This window comes from Gavialis gangeticus, unplaced genomic scaffold, assembly GCF_001723915.1.
Source record: "Gavialis gangeticus isolate Ggan-Ray unplaced genomic scaffold, GavGan_comp1, whole genome shotgun sequence".
NCBI classification, from domain to species: domain Eukaryota; kingdom Metazoa; phylum Chordata; order Crocodylia; family Gavialidae; genus Gavialis; species Gavialis gangeticus.
In genome coordinates, this window is record NW_017729031.1 from 108,836,485 (window position 1) to 108,861,716 (window position 25,232).

The 25,232-nt window shown below is 39.5% G+C and overlaps 1 protein-coding gene across 4 annotated transcripts in view; it reads left to right on the forward strand.

Moving 5' to 3' along the window:
• GPATCH8 (G-patch domain containing 8) overlaps positions 1 to 25,232 on the forward strand; it is an 84,387-nt gene that overhangs the window by 30,027 nt on the left and 29,128 nt on the right. For 2 of the 4 annotated variants that reach the window (XM_019523549.1, XM_019523550.1), the window contains exons 2-4: positions 2,506 to 2,580; positions 11,385 to 11,457; positions 24,929 to 24,996. In XM_019523549.1, coding sequence (XP_019379094.1) covers positions 2,506 to 2,580; positions 11,385 to 11,457; positions 24,929 to 24,996 — 216 coding nt within the window. Of the gene's footprint in view, positions 1 to 2,499; positions 2,581 to 9,303; positions 9,322 to 11,384; positions 11,458 to 22,830; positions 22,876 to 24,928; positions 24,997 to 25,232 lie in introns of those variants that run through there. The other 2 variants (XM_019523552.1, XM_019523551.1) reach the window with 2 other exon arrangements.

Genomic DNA, 25,232 nt, shown 5'->3' on the forward strand with positions numbered 1-25,232 from the left:
ACAGCCTTGCTACCAGGCCCTTGACATCCTGCGCTGGATGGTGAATTTCAGCAAGTGATGATTGCTATCGCCCAGATGGCTGAGGACCTGGAGTCCCCTCACTAGGTCATCGCCTGTGACCAGGTCCAGCAGGGCATTCCCCCTGGTAGGACTGTGCACCTCTTAGGTTAAGTGGAGGTCCTGTATCTCAGCCACGAACCTCTGTGAGTGGTCAGACCTGACTGACTGCTCCTCCCAGCAGATGTCCGGGTAATTTAGATCACCCATAACAACTACATCCCTTGCCTTAAGTGCCTCTGCAAGCTGACCCGAGAATTCATGGTCCAGCTCTTCCCCTTGGTTGGGAGGTCTGTAGTAGACCACCACCATTAAGTCTGTTTCCCCACGACCCCCCTATATTCTGACCCAGAGCTCTTCAGCCTACCTCTCCTCTGACCCCATCCTGCTAGATGAGGATGTGTATTGCTCTTTGACGTAGAGCGCCGCACCCCCGCCCTTCCTCCCTGTTGTATCCTGCATGTATATCCTATAGCCCCTAATGTTGACTGCCCAGTCATCGGATGAATCCCAGCAGGTTTCTGTGAGCCCTACTATGTCCAGGTTTGAACGAGCTATCCAGAGGGCGAGTTCCTCCTGCTTATTCCCCATACTACGACCATTGGTATAGAGGCATTTAAGGCCTTGAATTGGTGCATATGCTACCCCCCAATTCTCAGGACTGTTTGGACCCCTGCTACTTACCTGGGTACTCCTTGTGTATGTCACCTGTCTTGGTTGGGAGGTGTTCTCACGTCTTCCTGTGGCCCCATCCCCCAGCAAAGCTAGTTTAAATCGCGCCGCACGAGATCAGCCAACCTGGAAGAGAAGACACGCTTGCCTTTAGGAGAGAGGTGTAGCCCATCCCACCCAAGCAAGTCCCCTGCACGAAAGTGTGGTTCGTTATCCAGGAACCCTAGGCCTGCCTGGCAGCACCAACTCCATAACCGCCAGTTGACCTTGCTGATGCAGGCCTCGTGTTGCCATCCTCGCCTACTCACCAGGAGAATAGAGGAGAATACCACCTGTGCCCCGGTCTCATTGAGCTTGTCCCCTAGGGCCTCAAAGTCCTTCATGATGCAGTCTGGGTTGCCTCTGGTCGCACCATTTGTTCCCACGTGGATGAGAACCATGGAGTACTGGTCTGAGGGTCAAATGTTGGCTGGGATCCTTTCTGTGATGTCCTGAATCTGAGCCCCAGGCATGAAGCAGACCTCTTGTGCCATGGGGTTGGGTCAGCAGATGGGACCCTCCACTCCCCTTAGGATGGAGTCCCTGATGACAAGGACCTGGCGTTTCCTTCTCCTGATGTTCCCTCTCTGTGCCGTGTGTCATACGTGGAGTGGCATTGTCCCCACTGGAGGCATCCCCTTCGTCCTTCTCAGTCACGGCTGCCAGGGCCTCGAACCTGTTCCTCAGTTGTACCTGGGGAGCCTCCACCACGCTAGCCCGAGCAGCCCTAGATCTGGTGGATACCTTCTGCCACTCCTGTGTTGAATGCGTCTCCCAGGGGGACCGTTCTCTGGATTATTGGTCTTGCAGTGAAATATGAGTCAATTTTATCCTTTGCAGCCCTGATCCCCTGCAGCCTGCTCACCTCAGCCTGGAGCTCCCGTAGCTGCTCCTCCAGAGCCCCAAGTCAGGCACAGGAGGGACAGGCAAGGGAACCACCAGCCCCCGCCCCCCACAACGGCTGCCGACCCTACCAGGAGCTCTGTCTGGGTACAGGCCTCAAAAGAGCCCACAGCAGGCGGAGCCACCGGGGTAGGGTCCCTAGCAGCTGCTCTCCACATCCGGACCATGCCTGCGGAGCTGAGCCTACTGCTCTACCTCGTTGGAGGCGCCCTTCCGGGCTGCTACCACATGCCTGCCTTATGCAAATGCCGGCGCGCCCTTACAGAGGTGCGCCCCTTGCCCTCTTTCTCTCCCCCCTCCCTGCAGTCTGCCCCCCCACAGTGTCTACCCCTCTCCCCCATTCCTACCTGATGCAACTCTGCCTTCATTCCCTCCTTGGTCACAGAGCACATGGGAGCATGGCCTCTGCTTGGCCTCACAGCAGCCTTCCAGGGTCAGAGCTGTGCTGCTGCTGACTGGCTGGGTAGGGCACAGAGTTGCTATGTGATCCATGCCCCAGGAGGGAATCCAGCCAGAGCTGGATCTGTGCCTGATAATAAGTGGGGGAGGTGATAGTGGTCTCGGCTCAGGGTCAGAGTTGGAGCTACAGTAGCTACCTCCTCCCTGCTTTCAAATCCACGGTGAAGTGCTCCCCCTCTCATGCTGAATAGGTGCGGAAAAACCTCTTTCGTTAGATTCAGGTAAATACGTTAGTTGATGTCTTTCCCTAAATTAGAGTATAATGGGTTTGAAGCTCAGTTAGTGGCAACCATCATAATATTACTGCACTGGAAACTGCATGCTTTTGGGATATGTCTTTATTATCATAGAGATAACAGTGTTCTTCTTTTGCAGGGTAATCATTTTGATCAATATGAAGAAGGACACTTGGAGATTGAGCAAGCATCTCTAGACAAGCCTATAGAATCGGTAAGCTACACATTATCATCTTCATCAGCTCAGCAGCAGAATAGGTCATGATCGGATGGTACTTGATGTGAATGCAGTTACATTGGGTAGGGCCAGACACTCTTGTTGAAATAACAGTTCAGGAATATTCTTTTCTAGTATACTTGCATGCCCTGTGTTAATGTCAAGTGTGTCTTGGATTTAGACTTTTTAATTAAACTTTTAAAAACCTAGGCAACTTTAAAATGTTTCATCTTGATACAAGAGAAACTAAGTGAAATAATATATTTACTTACGGAAGCTAATCTTGTAAAATATTGATAATTTAAATTAATTTCTCAACAAAAAGTTTCTGTGAGCCTAATGAAATGTATTTTGATCCTTTTTGGTGTGCATTTCCTGAACAGTCAAATTATAAACTAATGTGTAGAATAACTCTTAAACGATAACAGTAGTTTAAGCAGTGCGGGGAATTGAATTTTAACTATGTTGCAATACTAATCTTAAAACTTTCCATATAAGTTTACTTAAATAAAACACAACTTTGCTTCATATTTCATTTAAAAAAACATTTTATTTTGTTGCGTTAGGTATGGGGACTAATAAGATTAGTGTGTGTAGAATGGGGAAAATTTTAGCTTTTTTGCCTCTTTGTTGTCTAAGCTGCTTAAACTTTTGATTTTATCTTTTTGCCCAGCATCTTTTGCTAGTTTCAGATGCCATAAAATTATGCAACCTAAATTTCATCAGTAGATTCAGTGTGTAATATCTTTAGATGCAAGTATTCTTTGGCACTCTTAATGGAGTAGGAATAAAACTTGCAATGGAAAAATAGAGAAGCTTAATGGTGATCTGACTCAGGGTAGATTTCTTTTTAAAGACTAGCATTTCTCAGGTAGTTCTTCCCCTCAAAGAAATTAAAATTGACTCTAAAGTTTCATTCAGTTAGCATGTGCACTTTTAACCTGTAGCCTTAGCAAAGGATCAATATATATTTGCATTCCTGTATAGGTTGGTGTTGTGTGTGTTTGTGTGCGTGTTTAGATGTTTACAAAAATTTACACAACTTGGGGTGTTCGACATTTTTCTTCCACAGCAGTTGGCCCATATTAGCTAAGCAGCCATGATCTGGTTTGTATTGCACGGTCTGCCTTTTTTTTTTAATTTCTTCTCTAAGGGTTTCCTTTCCCCCTTCTTATTTCTGTTCTTCTGGTCCAGTGAACACTGCATATAGTACCTACTGTCTTAATGTGCTGGCATGATGCTAGATTTAGGCATGGCAGTAATTGATGACGCATGAGATAATGCTGCAGAGGGGAGAATTTGTATTTGATGTTCTGCTGAATAATTCAATCTGTTGATGTGTCAGAAGAATCCTAATTGAAATGCCAAGCCTGTTTCCCTATGCAAATAAGATGAAAACTAGCTAGAGTTGATATCCTGTTCCCTACCACTGTGGAGGTTATCACTAACCAGGTTATTCAACTATTATCTGCAGGCTAGACCAGTATTTTTCCCCCTCTTTCTCCTCTCCCTTTTTGTGGGGGAGAGAAGAGGAACAAAAGAGAACGCATGTAGTCCGAAAGAATATTTTAATGTGTGACAGTGTTAAGGAATAGTTGTCTGTAAAATCCATTGTACACTTAAAAGTACAAAATGCTTAGCCAGATGCTAAGTTGCAGATCATCGTGGAAGCCCTATGTATTTAATATTCTGATGCAAATGAAGACTTTGTACAGCATCAAAAAATCTAAAATGAATTGTAACACAAATAGCTTATTTATTCATACATTTGATTCAAATGTTGAGGGCCTTATTAAATCTGAATATTCAAACTTTAGTTCGTAATTTAAAGTTAAAAAATATATCTAGTTCCATTCTACTGTTTAATCTTTAGTAGCACATTTGATGGAGAGGGCAGGCAGATAGTTTTTCTCTTTAGAGAAAAACTAAAACCCCAAACCTGAATGGTTTTTATCTAAATTGTCACATTTTCCCTCTATAGAAAAATCCGATTTAAAAACAAAGTAAACATTTTTTTTAATGAATGGATTGTATTAACTTGCATCAGATAGTCAGAATATACTTTTAAAAGTTATTCTGCTAGACGCACAAACTTCTAGGCTGTATGTTAGGTTGAGTGAGACATGTGCTTTTTAGAAAGAAATATTTTAGCAGCCAGTTGTCTGATGCCCTGCCTTCATAATTCAGGTATTTCAGAGGACTGGCTACTAAATCCTCTTATAGGGATAAGCTCTTCTTATTTTTAATTTTTATTTTTAATTGAAACAGGAGTTTAAAACCAGGTTGGTTGACTTTATTTCTTAGAATAGGAAATTTTACTCTTCAAAAAAATGAAAATCTTGTCCTCTTCAACAAATGTGTTACTGGTGCTTTTAAGAAAACAGTCACATCTGCTAATCTTAAATGATCTTTAACCATTTAAGTGTATGTAACAATTTAAGCTCCTACATTTCTGACAGATTTGGGTATACCTAAAATTGTAAAACTACAGTAGGTTTTAAAAAATGAAATGGGTGTTAATTTGTCAAAACCAGAGCTTTCTTGCTCTGTTTCTCCTACAAGCGTTATGTTTGTCACCTAAAGCAATGTGAGGTATCAGTTCCTCTCTGCTTTGGGTCGCTTTTTATTTATTTATTTCATCCGCTCTTTCAGAAGTTACAGCCAATAATTCAGACTGTGAGAGGTAAGCACAAGGAAAACGCTTTCAGATATTTAGTTCTGACGTGTGGTATTTATCATTTTCAGGTATAATGTGCATTACACTTTATGATTTTAAATAATTTTCTTACAAGATTCAGTTTGCCTTTAGGTAAGGAACTCAGTAGTAATGCTTAGAATCAAAGTCTGTACCATTGGAAATCAATGGGAGTTTTGCCATTTTCTGTGGAACAGAATTGGATCCTAAATGTTTTTATGGAAAAAAGGAAATTATTTTTAGCAGTGACAGTTCAAACCATTTTTAAATTGCATTTTAAATTGGAATTGCTATAGAGAATTGAACTATATACTGCTAAATAAATGCATTTTCTTTAAGATTTCCATATAGGATTTAGATTTGTAAAAGAGAGAGAAACAAGACTAGTAGCTATAAATCCCTTTTGGAAATTCTAAGGGAGAATGGCTTTGCTTACAGCATACATTTTGTGCGTCTCTGCTGAATTTAGATCCATCTCTGCAGCATTATCTGTTGAGAGGTGCTGACTGTATTGCTACAGCATGCAACTCAAAGGTGGCTGGAAACAGGTTTGGGAGTCTACAGATCATTACATTCTTGAAACGTGCCTTGAATTAGTGTAATAGCAGTTTAAAAAAAGAAAAAAACTAATCTATAGCATCTGGTGTAAGTGAAAATCTACCTTTTATGCCTAGTTTAGGCTATAGGTGACTGGGGGTTAAGATTGTAATTGCAACAAAGTATTTATTTCCGTGGAAATATAGAATTGGAAATAGTCAGTGGTTTGGAATGCAGAGGTAGAATGATGAAAGAGAAGTTTTAGGCTTACAGTTCCAAAATATAACCAGCTGAATGATATCAAGAATTATTTTTGTTTCAGATTAAAACAGGTCAATATTTTCTAGCACTTCTTTGACAGGTTTTTTTAAAAACTTTTCTTAATAAGGGCTCCCCCTGTATTTTTCTACAACTAAATATGAACCAGCTAGTTTCCATTGCATCAAATAAAATTTAAAAATAGTTAATTGTAGAGTCATGCAAAAATGCAGGTGGCTAGTAGTTATATACCAATTATATGGATATAGGGTTAAAATATTTTTTCTAACAATAGCAGTAGACTCTTGTCTTTATGGCTGCAGATCATACTTTTTACAGAGAAAAATTCTTGGCCTAATTTAAAAGGTGTGAGGTAATCAACGGTTACTAAAAATTGCAAGTGCCAAGCACTTTTGAAAATATGACTGTTTCTATAAAATAAGTTTTATAGAACAGGTTGCACATTTTTGCTTGAAATGTGCTAAGAAAGTGTGCCAAGTCCAGGGATGTGGCATGGAAAGCTACCAAGTATTGTGGCTGAATCCTGATTGTAGGATAAGCATATGGAATCCATATGGCCTTCATGCTAATCATGTTTTGCTGAAGAAACTTGTTTTTGACAGTTTAATCTTTGTCATGATAATGTGACTTAACCAGAAGTTTAGTAGTACCCTGGGAGTACCTATGCAAAATTCCCAATGCTCTCTGGAGCAGCAGAATGTCAGGGAATAAAATAAAGTTGTCATTGTTGCAGGTTAAATGGGAGACTGCATACAATCCACTTACTCTTAAACTTGTTAGTCTGTACTTGTCATAACTAATATCCTGTTCCTTTCTAGTTCTATTCAGTTACCTAAGTAGGTTCTTTAGCTACACCAGGGTTGAGAACTCCAGTTATTAATTGTTGAAGAGCACAATTCAGCCAGCTCATCTAGAGGTCTGCTATAGCATGTGAAGTTGGGCTTTGTTACACTGCATATCTGTACAGATCTGTGGACTCCAGTAGTTCCAAAGTGTTACTTGATAAGGCTGCTGATTTGACATTTAGCAGTAGCCGTATGTGGACGGTGCTATAAATAATGTGCTTCTTGAAGCTGAATGGTGTAGCATTACTATTTGGCTTTTCTCTCTAGTCTTCATTGTGTCATCTGTAGCAAGCTATAGGTTTTGTTTTGGAAATCTTTTCAACCTCTTGTTTGCATGGGTTCAGCCAGTAGCATCCAGTCTTTGCTTTTAGATTCCTTAATACACAGTCAGCACAGCTTACAATCCACTCAAGAGATGTATGTTTCCATGTCAGTTCTGAAACAGACTAAAAGTATGAAATGCATGTCCCTGGAAGGGAACAGGGGAGATCTTGGGGAGAGGAAGAGACCAAATTAGCCACTGGCATATCTGTAACACAGTTGAATTCACTTGATGAAATAACTGGCATTGTGTGAGGTGTACCATAACTACCAGAATCCTTCGAGTCATTTTCATTGCATTCATATGAGTTTATATTAATCCAGGGTACCATGATCGGGAATTGTTGGTACTACTGAAAAGTGATCGGAGTGGCAGTCTTATGTTACAACATAAAACTGGGACCTGGAGAAGCCTAGAATATTGTTTTTGGCTCTCCCTGATTTGTGTTTCCTTGGACAAGTCACTTGGGGCAAAATTTTCAAAAGTGAGGTAGCCAACTCCCATTGACTTTCAATGAAAGTTGGGCTTCTAAACAAGTTAATAACTTTTGAAAATGCTTCCTGTGCTTTCCTGTCTCTAAAATGGGAATGATCACTTTTCTTAAAGCGCTTGTAGGAGAAGCAACTGTAGCATAAGATAATGTTCAAATACCTTGACAATATTTTGTAATATATCTTACAAGTAAAAATTCTGAAATTTGTTATGTATTAGGATGCCCACAGTTCATCAGAAAAGACAAATATCACAGCGTTTGCTATATGCATGTAGCTGTTTAAGTTACACAGTCTTAATTGCCTGTGTGGACTCCCTTGTATCATGGCTTGTTTAAATGCCAGTTGAGTGTTTTTGCTCACTTGGCTGCTGTGGCAGCTTTTATCGTGACTCTGCTACAACGAGCTCTGAATTGACACTTTATATGTTAGAAGTGATGTCTGTCTGTACTCTGAGGTAGGAGTTATTTTCGTGGACTGGCAAACAGCATTTTTTTGGAAACCATTACAACTACTCAGATAGCAGAACTTCTACTATATAGGGTTAATTTATTCAAAGGGAGTACCAGTTCTCAACAGCAGTGGAAGGCTTTTGTAAGTAAGAGATGATTTTTTTTTCTCCCTAAGAAGTGGACAAGGGAAGATTAGTAGTATTTTAGAAACAAGATCAAAGCCAACTACAATCCTTTGTGATGCTATATGGGAAATTCTTATGTGATTTTAATACTGCCTTTCACATCAGAGGCCAGTTGTGGGGAGGGGGGAAAGTTAGTGGCATGAGAACCATGGTAGCTTACTGTTCTCTGTGAGCCTAGAAGTTTTGTTTCTTCCCCAACCCCCATCCCTACCTAATACCTATCTTTTAAGGCAGCATTTAAACTCTTCAAGAGGCCTTGCCAGTCCCTCTCAGATGGAGGTCTGTGGCAACGAAGTGGAAGGAAGCAACGGGTAGAATATGGTAGTGAACCATCCTAGTCTGTTCAGTGCATAGGCCTCACCTAAAATTTAATACCAGACTCCTAAAACTTTTTTTCTTTTTTAATTATAACAGACTACTATTTCAGCTGATTATTTTAAACTATTAAATGGTTTCACTGCTTAGCAATTTTCCAAAAATGTGTTTAACGTTACATCAGAATTTTTGTATATTGGATGGTATTGTGAAAAATGCCATCTCCTTCCTGGAAACTGAGATGCAGTGAGAAACAGTAAGATGCAGGCATGAAGCCATCATTTTCAACTTATCTTAATTAACTTGTGACCATCTTCTTGAGTGGTTTTGTAAAAGTGATGCTAGTGTGTATAACCTTTCTAAATTTTTCTTTTCCCCTTTAACATTTGTTTACCCCTTCACTGTGTCAGTCACAACACACCACTCTTGAATCTCCCAGCTGGTCTTGACTTGTTGAATTTTATTTTATGCTTTCACTCTTCTTTAATAAATACATTACTTGCAAGCAGTGAATTGAAAACAAAGCAAAAGAAAAAAAAATACCATTAGTGATTGGACAGTTTCTTACTTTGTGTTACATTTAACTGTTCTTTTGACAGCCCAGTTTTTAAAGCCAGGTTCGTATGGAAATGCTTTCACTCCACTTGCACTGCTTTTGGAAATAGCATACTGCTTCATCTGTCTGTTTATTTTAGTGCATTCATAACACAACACAGTCAGCACAATGTCTCATCTCCACGTAGCAAAAGATGGTACGATAGTTTTTGTCCTTTTTTAAAAATGCAGCCATTTTTGTCAGCATCAGTTTTTTAAATCGGCTTTGATAATCCTTTGTCAGATAAAGTTAATGTGTAATGGTAGAACCATTATAGTGCAGTACCCACAAAATCTTTGAATTACAGCCCCATTTTACAGAGAGAAATGTGCAGTTGTGACCGTTCCATAAACGGTCTGCCATTTGCACATACAGGTAAGTTTTCATATGCCTTAAAGCTTAAAATGCTTTTCCATGTTGTTTATAGTTTGAAATCATAATTTTTATTCATCTTCCCTTTTGCTCCTGCTGATTTTAAAAATTTATTTCCAGGCATATCATTCCCATCATTCCTTGTTTTATTTTTCAATGTAGTACTAATTACTGATTCATCAGGCTACCCCATAAAGTGGGAGACGCATCCACCCTTTCCTAGGAAAAATTAGTGAGGCACTATGTCTTTTTTTCTCTTGTATATCCAAAAAAAAAAAAAAAAAAGGGTTTAACTCGGTAAAAATTTTTGAGGGGAAATATCTGCCCCCACGCAGCTGTCAGGGAAGGGTCTTGTGTTCTGTAGGCCTCTTTGACCATTGCCTTGCATACTATGCATTCATCCTCACCAATGGAGACTGAATGTAAAATGCTGCTGTTCTGATGTAGGGCATTTAACGATTACTAAATTATTATTGAATTCAATTTGTAGTATTTTTATTAGTTCATTTTAGGATACAATGCATCATTGAATATCACAGCCATGCAACTCATTATAACTCATGATATTACTCATGTAGTTGGTTGCATAATTAAAAGGCCCAAGCTGCATATTGAAAATTGAGCAGAGAGGCTAATAGCTACAATCTGAATAATTGAGAGAGTCTTTGTTTGAGAGGTTTACAGAACTAGTTTGCTAACTAATTGTTTGTTATTGATCTCTTTCCTAGTAAAAGGGTAAACTGATCAATAGGACAGAATCAGTTAGCTTCATAGTGAAAAGGATGCCATTAGCCTACTTGTGAAGGACTCCTGTGTAAAACACAGTGAACTCCATTTAGCGCCACTTGAAAGCTGACATTTAATTGCTGCACTAGTAACTTTCGACTTTATTCTGAACTAGTTTTTTTCTGTCGGAAGATGAGACATTATGCTTATTGTTTCCCCTACATGCACTAATGGTTCCTTGCTGTTAACTTATTGCTAGGCCTGTTTCATTCTAACATCTTAGTTTTTTTGTTAGATTACATGTGAAATGCATCACCCAGTCTGTGCTTGAGCTCATTTTATTTTAATTGATTTACACTTTTTGTTTTACTAATCTCACTGTTTTTTTTTTCAGTTTAATATTGGCTGCATGCTAGTTTATATATATACATATATATAAAAAACAAAACAAAAAACCCAATCAAGTCTAGCCTGGATTTTGCTATGATTGTGTTTTGGTTTCTAGTGGTGGGGCAGTCTTGCACTTACAACTTACTCAGTATTATAAAAGCCTGACACACAACAAAATGACTAAACGTGATGTAGATTTTCTTTACAAAAAATCTTAAAGTGGTGCTGTCTAGGTGATGGATATGATTGTATTAGCTTGATTTAATGCTTTTTAATGCTTTTTAAATGTCAGTTTTTATTGGTACACTTTATTTTCTCCCACATTTGCTTTTTTTTAAACTTTATGCACAAAAGTTGCCCAGCACACCATCAGAAAGTGACCTTCCCTGATAGCCTGTCCCCCTGGAAAAATTCTAGCCAGCAATTTTTGACATTTGTCTCTCCCTTTTATTGGGCATATATTGCCTTTTCAGTAGCATTTTTTTGCATGCATATATGTAGATTATCTCTTGCTCATCACGTGTTTAAATGTCATTGGGAAGGGAAGAATATATTATTGGAATATTTTTGGTTTGTTTTCTCTGTTCTGTCTGTCAGGATAATATTGGACACCGCTTACTCCAGAAACATGGGTGGAAGCTGGGCCAGGGATTGGGAAAATCGCTCCAGGGTAAGTTCAAAACCTTGTGTTTGAAAATCAGATTCAACACTCGTTTCAGTTTTAAAAAATGTTTTACTTTTTATTTCTAGATTAGTTTTCTTTCCCATTGTTAATTGGGTCAAACAAGCACACTGTTAAGTTTCCATGCCAGCAATTCATAAGTGGAAGCTGCTGCTTCACTTAAATAATTTTAGCTCAGACATGGCCTGTATGGTATGGGGGTGTGTGAGAGAATCACTGTTCGGCTTTTTTGGTGGGGAAGAAGTTAACTGCCTGCTTACTATCAGGTAGTTTGCACAACTTCTAAAATTACATCGTTATTCATTTAGCTGGAAGATGCAGATACTTGGTATTAAAGGAAACCTGAAAGTACAAAATTGATAATAACTCCTGTGAACACTTCAACATGGTGTCAGAAGCCATTAGAAGGCAAGTAAAAGGGTCCAGTGGAGGCTGAAAACAGTGGCAGAGGTTTAATATGGATGGAAGAGGCTCATTTCTGGTTTCTCTAGATGTTGTTCAAGGATTTTACTAATTTCCACTAACTCTAGCAGTATGTTTGTTCTGCATATACTATGTCCGCTTCAGACATTTTAAGTGCTAGTTGGCATCAATGTATATTAGAGTGCCTGCCGTCTCTAGTCCAGATTTTTTGTGCAGTTACACTAGAGAAGCCTGATGGGGTTGTACCAGTTTGAAGGGAAATATTTGACTTGTTACTTTTAACTAGTGGATCTGTTTTGGAGAGGTCCTTAAGCTAGGTTGAAAACAGGTATTTGCAATTTCATCTCTGATGTGACCCCACTACAGAGAGAAGTGTTGCAGATGTCTATTGAAGACTTAATGAGATCTTTAAACTGCAAAAATGCATGTTCCTAGTTTGAACCAAGGCATTCAGTAAGTTATTTTCAAGTATGTGTGTGTAAACAGGACTGTATTGGTGATCAAAATATTTCTCTCTCTAAAATGGTTTTCGTTCTTCTAACTCCAACACATGATACTTATGGGGAAATGAATGTAATTGACACACCTTGACTTTTTGTTTTGTCATGGAGTTCACTGGACATGTGAAAATGCTGGTCTAATCTCTTTTTGTTACATCTCAGATAGCACTGTGTGTATCAGAATTCTGGAGGCACCAGGGCCCAAAGATACAGGTCGGAACTTCCCATTGAGAGAGAGAGAGAGATGCACATGCACATGCCACATATACACTTGTGATACCTTAATGCCTAGGAGCAATATTAATGGACCCCACTGGACTACACCAAGAGTAGAAATAGGTGATTAAGTGTATGGTTTCTGGACAAAGGAGAGGTGCCACAGATGCTTCATGTAAAGAGAACTGGAGCCTCCATAGGCTTACAATAAACATTTTGACTCTTGGTTACTTATCCAGACCGAGATTTGTCCATTGTGGGTATTGAGCCTTTGAATCTGCTAACTCTTTGCTGCCGTGTGTTTAAATCTCTGCTTATTCAAGCTGATCTAAAATTTCAGGGAAATTATAGATCCTAAGGCTTGTTCTCCTACCTCCTCCTACTTTGAAATGTAAGTGAAAAGGTAAAACCATCCTACCCAGTTTGGTCCACCTCTGGTACTGGTGAGAATTCTTTAATGCAGTGGTTTTCAGTGGGGTTTTTTTCATTTGCAGATCCCTTTGCATTATAAATATGTGCATTCACATACTTTTGATCATTGTCATCTTTTGCAGGACCCTTAGACGTAATCCTCGTGCTTGCAGGGGTCCGTGGACCACACGTTGAAAACCACTGCTTTAATGTGTGCTTTGCAAAGTGTGGAAATTTTGTGGCTTCTTTCATCCAAGAAGGTCACAGTATTGTTTATACTCCTTGCAGACAAAACAGCAGCTCTAATAGTGGTGGGGTGGAAGGTCCTGTGTTTCATAATTGCTGGTGACATCATGATGTCAAGGTCCTTCCCTCTTGCTGATTAACAGAATCTTGTATGGTATGTCTATGGCACTGACACTGTTGGTGCTGAGTAGTTCTTCTCTCACAGTTAAGTTGTCTTTTTTCCCCTTTCTGTTTTTGCTTGAATCTTAAAATTAAAAAAAAAATATGAACACCAGAAAAGAAACAACAGCCCTGCTCAAGTTTATGTAAGCTTGAGGAGTAAGACCACTTTTAAAAGAACCAAAAATGGCAGAGAATTGCCAGAAAAAAACCAACCAAAATAAATGTCAGATTTCCAAATCCTTATAATAAGAAACACAGAACAATGGTGGCAGGACCTGTCATATACTTAATGCAGAGTTTAAAGCCCCTTTAATAGCTTGTAAATGGAACTACTATTTATAGCTATTGTCACATTTTACCACTGATAGTTAAAGGTCCATTTTTCCAAAATCCCTTGTTGTGAATTGCCATTTAACACTTGTACTTGGCTGCAGAAGGCTCTTGATTATTTTATTGTTGTATAGCCTAGTTAGCTTTGCATATGTTGTCGGCCAGGATTAGTTTGTACCCCTTTCCATCTGATTGACCCCTGCAGGTTTACAAAGGTGACAAGTAATGTGGTTTCTCATTTGGCTTTTAAAACTGATTCTAGGCATATGAGCCAAGGGCTTTCCCCCTCCCTTCCAGTCAACAAATTTAGACAAAAATTTTGTTACCTTATAACTGCCAATCATTAATATTGCACCTCTTCTCACAGGGTCATGCCATTAATGCTCTTTCCCTCCTGGGCTCCTTTAAGAAGAAATTGTCAGTATAAATCTATGCCTCGGAGATGGATTAGTTTGCTGGGGATTATCTGACTGTAAACCAGCAAGTAAAGGGTGTGTAATTTTGTATCTTCCATTCTTGGATGGTAGCTGGAAGTAAATTCGGTGCTTAACAATTATTATCAGAGCAAGTGGATGTTATTGTAGCACCAAGTAACTTATGCAGTAGCTCACTCTACAAGTTCCTAAAGTAAATTGACATTGATGCTATTGGAGTTAACGTGTCACAAAATATTACCCCATGGAGCTGTCTTTGCAGCTGTTTTTGTAGTGCTGATAGAAAGCTAGAATTGCTTGGATAAGCAGCTATGAATTGGTCCCTAGTAAAATGCCAGTTTATATTCATACTGTGGTTCAGTGCTAGACCCTTCTCTAACCCTTTGGAAGTAATTTAGGATAGCTTCCCCCAACCGATTTTATTTGCATCTTTAGATATAAATGAAGCAGAGTTACTTGGATATGTTGCATAAAATATCAGAGTCAGTTTTAAGTCTAATCCTGTGAAACAGTGTTTAAACATGTTTTCTTAATGTCTTATTTAGTTTGGAGAGCTTGTGTAAATTCAGCAGCAATATTCCTGCTCATCTTTCTCCTTATCTCTTTCATGTTGAAGTCTTCTGGCAAACAGCCAATATACAGTAATAGCATTTTAGCTTTTTAGCCAATAAACCTTAAAAAAAAAAACATATTGGAGCTTTTTCATTTGCCTAGCATTGCTTTCAGTACAGAAAGTAAGAGTGGCTTTTGAGAAGCATTTTGCTGCACAGATGGTATGGTGGCCGTTTCATCATGAATAGCAAAATGGTAAATGTGCCAATTTCCTCTTTCAAAGGTGGGGAAGAGAAAGCAGTGTTTGGCAAGAAATTCAGGAATTTGTGAACTAGTTGATATGTTAGTTCATGCACTGAATTTTGTAACTAGAATGCTATTGCTGAACAACCATCAATAAAATACCGAGTAGGAATATGCTAAAAGTTCTAGCTAACTTCATATGGGGCATGTGTTAAGTGAGCTTCAATTGCAGAGGACTAGATATGGACTGAGGACTGACTGAATTAGAAAACAGAATGTAAGAGATTTAAGGAAGCAGCTGAGAGTGAGAAAGCAGAGAAACAAAAACACATTTTTCTGGTGGCGATCAATGTTGTGATCCTTATCTCACAAGACAAAGGAAGTAAGATGGTATAAATTTCTCAAAAGTTAGGGAGTATAAAAAATAGAAGCTTAATCAGTTCATGTGTGCTCTACTAGAGTTTTAAGGTCTAGAAACATGAGGCATTTACATCCTTGTAATTTACCTTGGCGTTCTAAGCTGATGTAATTTATACCAGTATCCAGAGTAGACGGGTGAGCAGCTGATTCCAGGGTAGCTGTATGCAGTGGGTTAATGTTATTGTGCCTTGCCACTGAGCATTGAAGAGAAGGAAGTACCTGGTTTTCTGTGAGCAAACGCATAGCTTATCCCAGGATAGCGCACACAGCATTTAAACCAGTATAGCTTTATCTTTGCTTTTTTCTCAGGGCAGTTTTTCACGAGATTCAGGTAAGTTACATGAGGGTAGGGTTGTATGTCATATGCTTGTTCCACTTTTAGGCTGGTGTAGAGCTTATCGTGTGTCCAGACCTCAGTAGAAGAATAGCTTAAAATTTGAAAAATGAAAGTTGCATTTGAACTAGATAAGGGGGAAAACAATATTGAATGAAAAGTTAGCTACCCTGAAAGAAACAAAATCAAGTGAAGAACTGCAGCCTGCTCTGTGTATCGGAATGCAGTGAAAAAGATAGGAAAACCTCAAACCACTGAGATGACCCCAGTACTCTTTCCTACCATGGCAGGGGGTCGGACTAGATGATCTGCTCAGGTCCCTTCCGACCCTAGAAACTATGAAACTATGAAAAAGGGTTAGATTCAAGAATTTTCACTTGGCTGGGGTTTTTTTTGGTAAGTTAGCAAATGCTGTTGATGGATTTGTACATGTGTTGAGCTTTAGTGACAATAGATTGAAGAGGCTGAGAGTAGTGGATGAAATAATCCTGTGAATCTGGAAGTTTAGGGAAAAAATGCACCCAATTTAAGTAAGAAGAACTAAATAGTGTAATAGACCCTATGGCAGGGGTGGGCAAAAAACAGCCCATGAGCTAAATCTGGCCCACCAACGGATTTTTGTCCAGCCCATGATGGGTCCCCTAGTCCTGCCTGGTCCAGGCGGGAGGTGGGCATCCTGAGCCATGGCGTGAGCAGCTGGTTGCAGTGCCTCTGGATGCGCGGTGGGGCTGAAGTGGTTTGGTGGCTGGATGAGTTTCCTGGCAGCCCCAGTGGTGGCGATGCCTTAGCCAGCCCCACCTGCCCTTACTGCTCCTGAATGCAGCTCTCCACCTGCCCTTAGTCCCATCCCACTCACCTGGCCATGTGCCCTGCTCACGTAGGTCCTGGCTGGCTTCTGTGGAGATGCCAGGGCCCAGGCCAGAACCATGATCTGCTCCCTGCATGCCCAGCAGAACTGGTGCATATTGCAGGGACGTACGAGAGCAGATTGCAGTTCTGTCCTGGGCCCTGTCCCCATGATCCCAGCCCCACCCACCTGCCCTGCTGCCCACCTGTGGCCCCATCCCAGCCACACATGTAGCAGAGCCACTTAGGAGAGTTTTGGTAAGTTGCTTGTGGGGTGAGGGGAGGGAAGAGTTGCTGATCTGGCTTGCAACAGCTCACCCAAAACTCCCTAAGCTGCCCTCCCACCCAAATACTTGCCCACCCCTCCTTTAAGATGATATTTGAAACTTCTATTACTGACTTTGCTTTATACCCTGAGAACTTCTGGCAAACTCTTGGGTCATAATCTTTCTCCCTTTTTTTTATGTCAAATGAGTTCCAAAATACAGTTTTGGTGCAGCAGGTGATGGTAGAAATGAAAGATTTCAGAAACACTGAAAGCATTGCCTGCCTGCCTGCCTGCCTTATGCATCTGCCTCAGGTTATCATTTGGCCATTTGTTGAGATCTTTTTGCAGCTGCTATGTCAGTATGACTATTCAACATTTTGTAGTAGAACCGCCTATTTAAAGTCCATTTTATCTAAGGTGCACACGTTTCCTTAACTGGTTCCAGTGCAGGCTGCACTGATTACTTTTCTAAAGGAAACATTTCAAGGATGTAGCTGTGTTACACTTTGCCATAACTCACTTTCATTCACACACAGTATTACTTGACAGATGTCATTAAAGTACTGGCTTAAAGTACGCTTCTGCTATACTTTAGATAAACATTATCAACTAGATCTGGTTATCTGTGGTAATGCAAGAGCAGCATTAATACAGGGCCTCTTTGTTCTGTTGAATCAGAAGTTAGTATTTTACTAGGTTAATCAGCAACTAACCAATAAATTTGCCCCTGTTCCAGTTGTAAGTTTTAATATTTGTTTTGTTGAATCAAATAACTTTTCTTGTTTGGTCAGGAGGGAGTTCGAAGTGCATGAAAGTTAAATAATTTTTGTGTGCACTTTCTTCTCTGGAAGCCTTAAGGTGGCTGGAGGCAGCTTTTTTTTGTGCTCAGTTTGCACCGCTATCAAAATGGTGAGCTTTATGAAGCTGAAAAGGATCATTTAGGTAGGGTATAGTGGTATCTAGTAAGAATTCTGTTTTCTCTGTTCCTCTGTGTGGTGCAGAGATTTCTTCACTTCGGTCAGTTCACTACTCGGGTGTTACTGGAAAATGGGTGTCAATTCCATATATAGATTTCTTAATATTTTTGCTACAAAGTAGAGGTCCTATTTGGGGGCAGCCGGGTAGAAGTGCTGACTTGTCATACAAGTAGGTTCTTAATCCAGAAAAGTACTTTTTCTTTCTCCATGAAATCCTATTAATCAAGATGCTTCTCAAAATCACCATTTTTGTCACTTATCAGCATATTTTCACATGTCAAAAAATAACTGAGTATGAATAATGCAGACTAGGTCCGTCTGCCCCCAAAGCTGTAGCATGCTATACTAGGCATCATAAATGCATTCTGGCTGAGAGCAAAGTGAGATCCATGCCAGGCTCCCTTTAATGACCCAGCACATGGTGCTCAGGGGCAAATCTTCTTCATGGGTATTATGCGAATCCATGAACTTCTCAGTCCTGCTACCTTCTCCCCAACATAAACCACTCCTGCATGCTACCAAACTTCATTATTCTTCTAGACTAACCTTTCTCACAGTTGAAGATTGTTGTAGCTGTACCTAATAGAATTTGGTTTTAGATTTTCCTTTTTTAAAAAATGGATAATTTATATATATAAACTGGTTTAAAATGTGAAGCATTTAACTTTTTTTTTTTTTTGAAAATTCATGTTTAGCTTGTGTAACTGTCAGAGAACAGTGATTCTGCCCCTTTTTCATATGCAGCATAATAACAGTTCTTAGTTATAAACACTGCTAAATCTGTACTGGAGACTTCATTTTTACACAGGATGTATTTCTCATTCATTGTACAGATTTTGTGATGCTAAAGGATAGGCTAGTTCATTGGGTGAATCTGTTTGCACTAAGAGTTAGGAAATATTTAGAAAACAAGGCAGGGGGCTGGGAAGAAAGGGAAATCTTAAGGTTCAGGTAGACATGTGCTTCACAGGAAAATTGAACTCTCCCCGCCTTTACCATGTTCAGCACCATATGCGAAGAACAAGTTTCTTATGCCAGCGGTTTGACAGGTGGCCACAAGTTCTGTGCATCTCATTTTCTGGGTGCTTGGGTAAGGCACAGAGGTGACGGAAGCTGTAGAAATGTAGAAACTGATTCATGGTGTAACCTGCCAGTCAGAGAGAGAGTGCACTGGGGGTGAGGAGGATCAACTGGTGGTGATTGCTTGTAGAAAAGGGTGCAGACAGTTGCCTTCCTCAGTACAACCCTCATGAGGAAGTGCTACACAGTAGGGAAATCACTTGCTGTTTATTGGGAAGCTATTGTAAGTAGATGACAAGGATGTTTGGAACTTTTCCATGAAATGTTGTTTATTTCTGCCCTTCTGCCATAACATTTAATAAAAATTAGTCTGACAAAATCAGACTTATCTATGGGCGACAGCAAGTGCTCAAGTGACTAAAGAATTGCTCGACTGCCAGTACTTCTGGCATTGTGGCTTGAGAAATAAGTCCAAGGTTTGAAATCCATTTGCTTTAAATTTGAATCTTAGCTCTGTCACCAGTTCATTGAATGACCTCAGGCTGTTTGTTTCAATTTTCCATTTGCAAAATGGAGGTATCTTTCTTCCCTCATGAGACAGGAGTCCTTATTAATGCTTGTGTGAAGCCCTTAAATACTAGTGGGATTAGAACTCTATGAAAAGATCACAAGGAAATGAATAATTTTGTGTTTGTTGCAGGCTTTTAATGTTATATAGTAAATAAGACTTCAGTTATAAATGAGAATAAAATACTGAACACTACCTTATTTTCTTGGCACTGATGAGACAGATGTCCTATAAAAATGGGATGTGATTGTGTTATAGTATCATAGTGCATATGCATAAAGGGCAGAAATCAGGCAGCCTGAATTCAGACATATCTTAACTTTAAGTGCTTGACATTGCAACCTATATGTGTTTAATATATTTATACTTCCGTTTAAAATAAGGAAAGAAACTGAAAAATGCAGCTTTAAAAAAGCCTGTCTTGATAATTGTATTAATTACTGTGTTAAAATGCCAGAATGTAGAGGCATGAGGGACAAGTTTTATTTAATGTATCAACTCTGTCTCTGGGAATGGAGCAATTTGCTACTCTTATTTTATATAGGACCTTTACCAGGTTTTATTGGGTCCCTTTAAAAAACCTTACTGGGTTTTAAACATAGTGGAGGTGTCTGTACATGTGCTTTACTGACTAATTAGCTGCAGAGTAAAGCATCACAGTCTACACGTGCAATGGTATTAGGCTGCAGTAAACTAATTTACACCACCATAAGATAGTACCATCGGGGACTACTATCTTGGGCCTGGGTAGTTTTATTGCAGTTAAATACATGTGTAGATGCTGACCACGGGCACAAATTGCTCCCAGCCAGCAGGGGGCCAGACTTCTGCTTACTGCCTAGCGACACAGCTCTGCACTTTCAGCATCCTCCTGTCCCAGCCAGTCCCTTTGCGGTCTGATGCTGTCACTTGGAGTGCAGGGCTGAGCATCCCTGGTATAACCTGCTCCATCCTGGCTCAAATTGATTTTTGTCTTGGGTGCACGTATAGACACTATGCCTAGGAGTAATTTACTCTGGCTCAAACTGTTCCGGGTTTTATTACTTCAAACTATTTACATGTATAGACGTGTCCAGCATAACCAGTGGAAACATATTTTCAGTGCTGTGAGTGCACCATGACGCAGGGAAATTACCTTCTTTTGACCTAGCATTAAATTTGGGATTTGTTTGTTTTAAAGAAAATGTGTCACAACCATGGGGAAAGTACTGGTGAACTTATGAAAGACGGGGCTTAAATATAGCCATTTCTTATTTGGACCACACACACTGTGCTCCACTCAAAAAGTAGTTTCAAGCCTACACAAACCCTGTCTGTCTCCATCCACTTACAAGAACTAACACTGTACTTACTATTGCACAAGAGAGAGACTGACCCAGTATTCTCTGAAGACACTGAGCATTATTTTCTCTCTAGAATACAATGAAATCATAATAGACGTGTATATATATCTAGTCTGAAATGCCTCCCTGGTTGTATCCTTCATTGCAGGTTATTGCAGTCTAGGCAGGAAATCCATATTGTGGTTGGTATCCAGCTTTCTCACATGTTCCTTATTAGCAGGGTTTGTCCCTCTTACTATCTGCTGGTTTGATGCTGCTTTCATCACAGCATAGGTTAAAAAATGGAGATCACTTTTTTTACTGCTGTTTGGTTAACAAGAGGTGTTAGAGACCTCATCCAAAGGCTCAGTCTTCAAGAACTCACTGCGGTGCTCCCTTCCCCTTTTCAGTATACAGCATGAGAAAATTGGAATTCCCTGCTTGGCTGTATATCGTTAACCAGATAAGCCTTATATAGGTCTCAGGTGCTTGCAAAATTCTCATTGTAGAATTTAAAAAAATCCTGTCTACAACTAAAAACAAAATCTTTTTTATATTCTTTCCAATATTTATAGTGGCAGTTCAGGTTAATTAGCAGTCTTACACCACATACGCAATATCTACTGGTGATGTTGACTTGCAACTCCAGTGTCAGCTTACCTTTCAGAGCTTTGGTTGAGTTTGTGGCATTAGTTGAAAAAAAAACAACCTTCCCTCAACCCCCCTTCTTACTCTTAAATCTCTGCAAATTCCATCAAATGTGTTAACACACACATTAATTTAGCAATTTTCAGGCTACTCTTCAAGCCAGTTTTTAGACATTTTTGCTTCTAAGTTTCTACTCTGAGTCCAAATATTTTCCATTTTTTTAGGAACATCCAATATAGTAACTCCTAAAAAGTAAAAAAATACAGCTGGAGCTAAGATACAGTAGTAAGGATACCAATAAAAGCAAAATGTCCTCTGTGTTCAGTGTGATTACTTTGTTGCATAGTATAGTTTCAAGTGTCTTCTGCATGAATTAACCAGTGGAGGTGGCTGGTTGTTGAACTCCAAGATTTGTATATCAGTTTCTTCAAAGGTCAGCTTTCATCCCTTCAGAGGTATGCTGGAATACCTGGAAAGGGTTCAACAGAAAGAATGAAACGGCTCTAAAGAGATGCTCTTTGTGTGAGAGAACCTCTGTTATTTGTGTAAAATGGTTAAAGATCAATTAGTGATGCGTGCTGGGCGTTGGTGCTTCGATTCCCCTTCCTTGAGGAACGCCTCGGAAATCACTCTCTGTTCTTCACGCCCCCAAGGCCCAGCGTTGTGGTTAGCAAGGTTAGATGAGTTTTTTCACTAGCTAGTCGATGCATTTATCTTCAGTTAGCCAAGAGAAATTTACCATGCCATGAGATAAGGCTCTCCCAGTTCCAGTGGGCTCAGAGCTGGAGACCCATATTCTGCTCTTCCTGGCAGCACATTGCACTTCCCCCCCCAGACCACTGGCAGACTTTTTTTGTTGTATGATAGAAATAATCACTACTGCACATAGTTGCAGTACATGCTTGATGTGCCAGAACTTGGCACTTGCCAATTTGATGTCAAGCTGTGTAGACTGCATGAGCAGCTCCCATGAGAGTAGTGTCTAATCATACCTAATGAAATAATAATGGTTACATTTAAAATAAAGGCATAACTTTGGGTATATAAAGTTTCCTTTCTCTTATCTGGAAACCTCTGACTTTATGCCCCTTAAAGTCTTTCTAAATTGTATTTAAGACCGTGATTTTTATTTTTTAAATCTACTTATTTAAATTTTCAAAAATATGTCTTATAAAACTGGTTCACCACCAGGAACTTACCACCCTCTAATGCATGGTAAATTCTGGGTTGTGAAAGCAGTTGTGAAAATACACAGCAACTGCTCAAAAGCTACCACCTCCCTTATTCCCCATCTCCACAGGACAAAGTATGGCAGTGGAGTGGAGGGGATGAAAAGGAAGCCTCAAGTATTACTTTAACCCATCCTGTCTGCCTTCTACAAATGGCCTATTTTTCTGCCCCTAATGGTTTCTGCCTAACAAATCGTGTTTCTTTTTTACAGCGTTATGATCCTGGACTTGTTGTGGTGATGGTAAACTTAGCAGTGGTAATTTTTTATTTTCAGACTGAATTACTCCTTTTGTCATCAGTGCACCAATATGTTAGGCTTACTTTCTCTGTTGTAGCCTTCATCCTTCTGCTTGGTCTTTCATTTTCCTTTCCTTTCCTTTCTTTATGCACACTTGTCTGATCCTTGTTCATTAAAGGGTATTGCTAAGAAGGGATGTTTCTGTTTGTGTTAGAACTGCCAAAAATCAGTTTAAACATAAAATCCTAATACTGTCCAAACTTGATTTTCTCGATATAATGGGCACTAGCACTTGCTACTGCATTTTATTAAATAAATAGATTTTGAAAACTTTGACTGCCTTAGAAGGCAAAAGTACTGATGCATCATTTGTATACAGGGGTTTACCAAGGTAATGAGTTTGCATATAAAGATCCTGATTGTTGGAAGAAATAAAACAAAACAAACTGAAAAACAACCACCACCCAAAAAAAATCTTTTAATACTTGTTCTCAATCATTCTTTGGGTTTACGTTTTACCAGTAAATCCCTGGCTGAGACGTTATGAAAGTGATACTGCACCTAGGAAGTCATTTTTATAACCTGTCTTTAATTTGGTCCTTTTGCTAAAAATTGCAGTCACTGCTTAATTATTATACCATTGGGCGTAAGAGAAACACAAATTTAGGAAAAAGTTGCTAAAATACTCAAGTTGGATTCCAAATGTTGTTTTAAATGAGGCAAAATGGCTCAATAAAAATATTATTTATGGACTCATAAAATGTGCCACCTAAACAGGCCTTGAGTATATGGTAAAAAAATTAAAAGAATAAAAACAGAAATGTACAACTAATAACAAACTATAAATGGATTTACCAGAAACAGAAATTCTGACATTCCCAGGTATTTTAATAATTAAAAATGTCCTGTTCTTCTGAAATCTTTAGGGTCTCCTTGTGGTCCTTGTGAGGTGTGAGAACCATGGATTATTACCTTTTGAAGCATCCAGAGAAAGTTATCCTTGGAATACAGAGCAAATTGATATAAATCCCATGTTTTCCTGAAGTGACCTTAAAGCTGTAGTTTTTCTTTTGTGCATGCGGATTGAAATAGCGTCTTAATTTGTGAAGATCTAAAATGATAGCTCTTTTAGCCCAAAGGTATAATATATATGTATTTGTGTGTATAACAAAACAATTGTTTACACCAACTCAAGAACAGTAATAAGGGAAGTAAACATTCTGTTTTTTTACTCAAGGTATGCATCGGATAAGGTAAGTACTCTTTTTCAGTGGGCTTACATCACAACAAACAGCGCAAGTTGTGATGTAAAAGAAAAAACAAAAAGCTGTGGTAGTAAAGTGCTTGTCTGCCCCATTTTGCTTTGTTTGGCTGGTTATGAGTGGATTAAAGATGCGTTTAAAAAAAAAAAAATCTCCAGCATAGTTTGATTAGTTCAAAGTCAATTTTCTTCGCAACTAGTCCTTTTCACAGCTTACAGATTGCACAGTATGTGATAGAGCAGCTCTCAGTGGGAATATAAGAATGCAAGATGCAATTAAGCACCTTTTCTGAAGATAATGTTTATTTTGTGATGACAGAATTGTAACCTACACTGTCATCAATAATTTGTGTGTAATATAAGAAAAAAATCTTGGTGGGGGGGCATCCTAGCTGTCCACTAATATGACTGTGCAGTAAAACTTGTTAAGTACTAGTTTCATGCTGATGGGTCAAGAGATTCACAGTAATTTGTTGTCTAAAAGTAAAGGTGATGAGAGAGTTATATTTCAGTTACGTTTTTTAAAGACTTGGAAACGTTAAACATTAGCCATAATTTTGCATAAATGGTTAAAGTTTACAGAACTCTTACAAGTATCGAAGGACTAATGGGCATATTTTACCTCAGGCAGTTTGAAGCTGAGAAGTAGTTTTGTGGATGTAAGCTGTGAGAATGGCTTGTGTTTGGTTCACTGTAGCTTTCTGGTCTCTGCACTCCAAGGCAAGATCTCTAACCACCCAAACCCAATGTGTAAAGTGAGCTGTAGCAATGGACTTGGCCTCTCACCTTCTCTGTGTGTTTCCATTACAGGTAGAACGGATCCCATCCCTATCGTCGTCAAGTATGATGTCATGGGCATGGGCCGTATGGAAATGGAGGTAAACAGATCCTGGTGCAAATTCTAAAGAGCATTTCTGTAATTAACTTGGGGTTTTGGAATATAGTTAGGAAGTGAGTGTAAAAGTACGAACTTTGTACAATAAGCTGGAGAAAAACTTGGCGTTAAATCTATGCTAGGGGAAAAGCTTTCTCCACAAAATACCCAGTAGCCACCTGTGGTTACCTGGTTTTAGTGTGTGTGTGTGTGTGTGTGTGTGTGTGTGTGTGTGTGTGT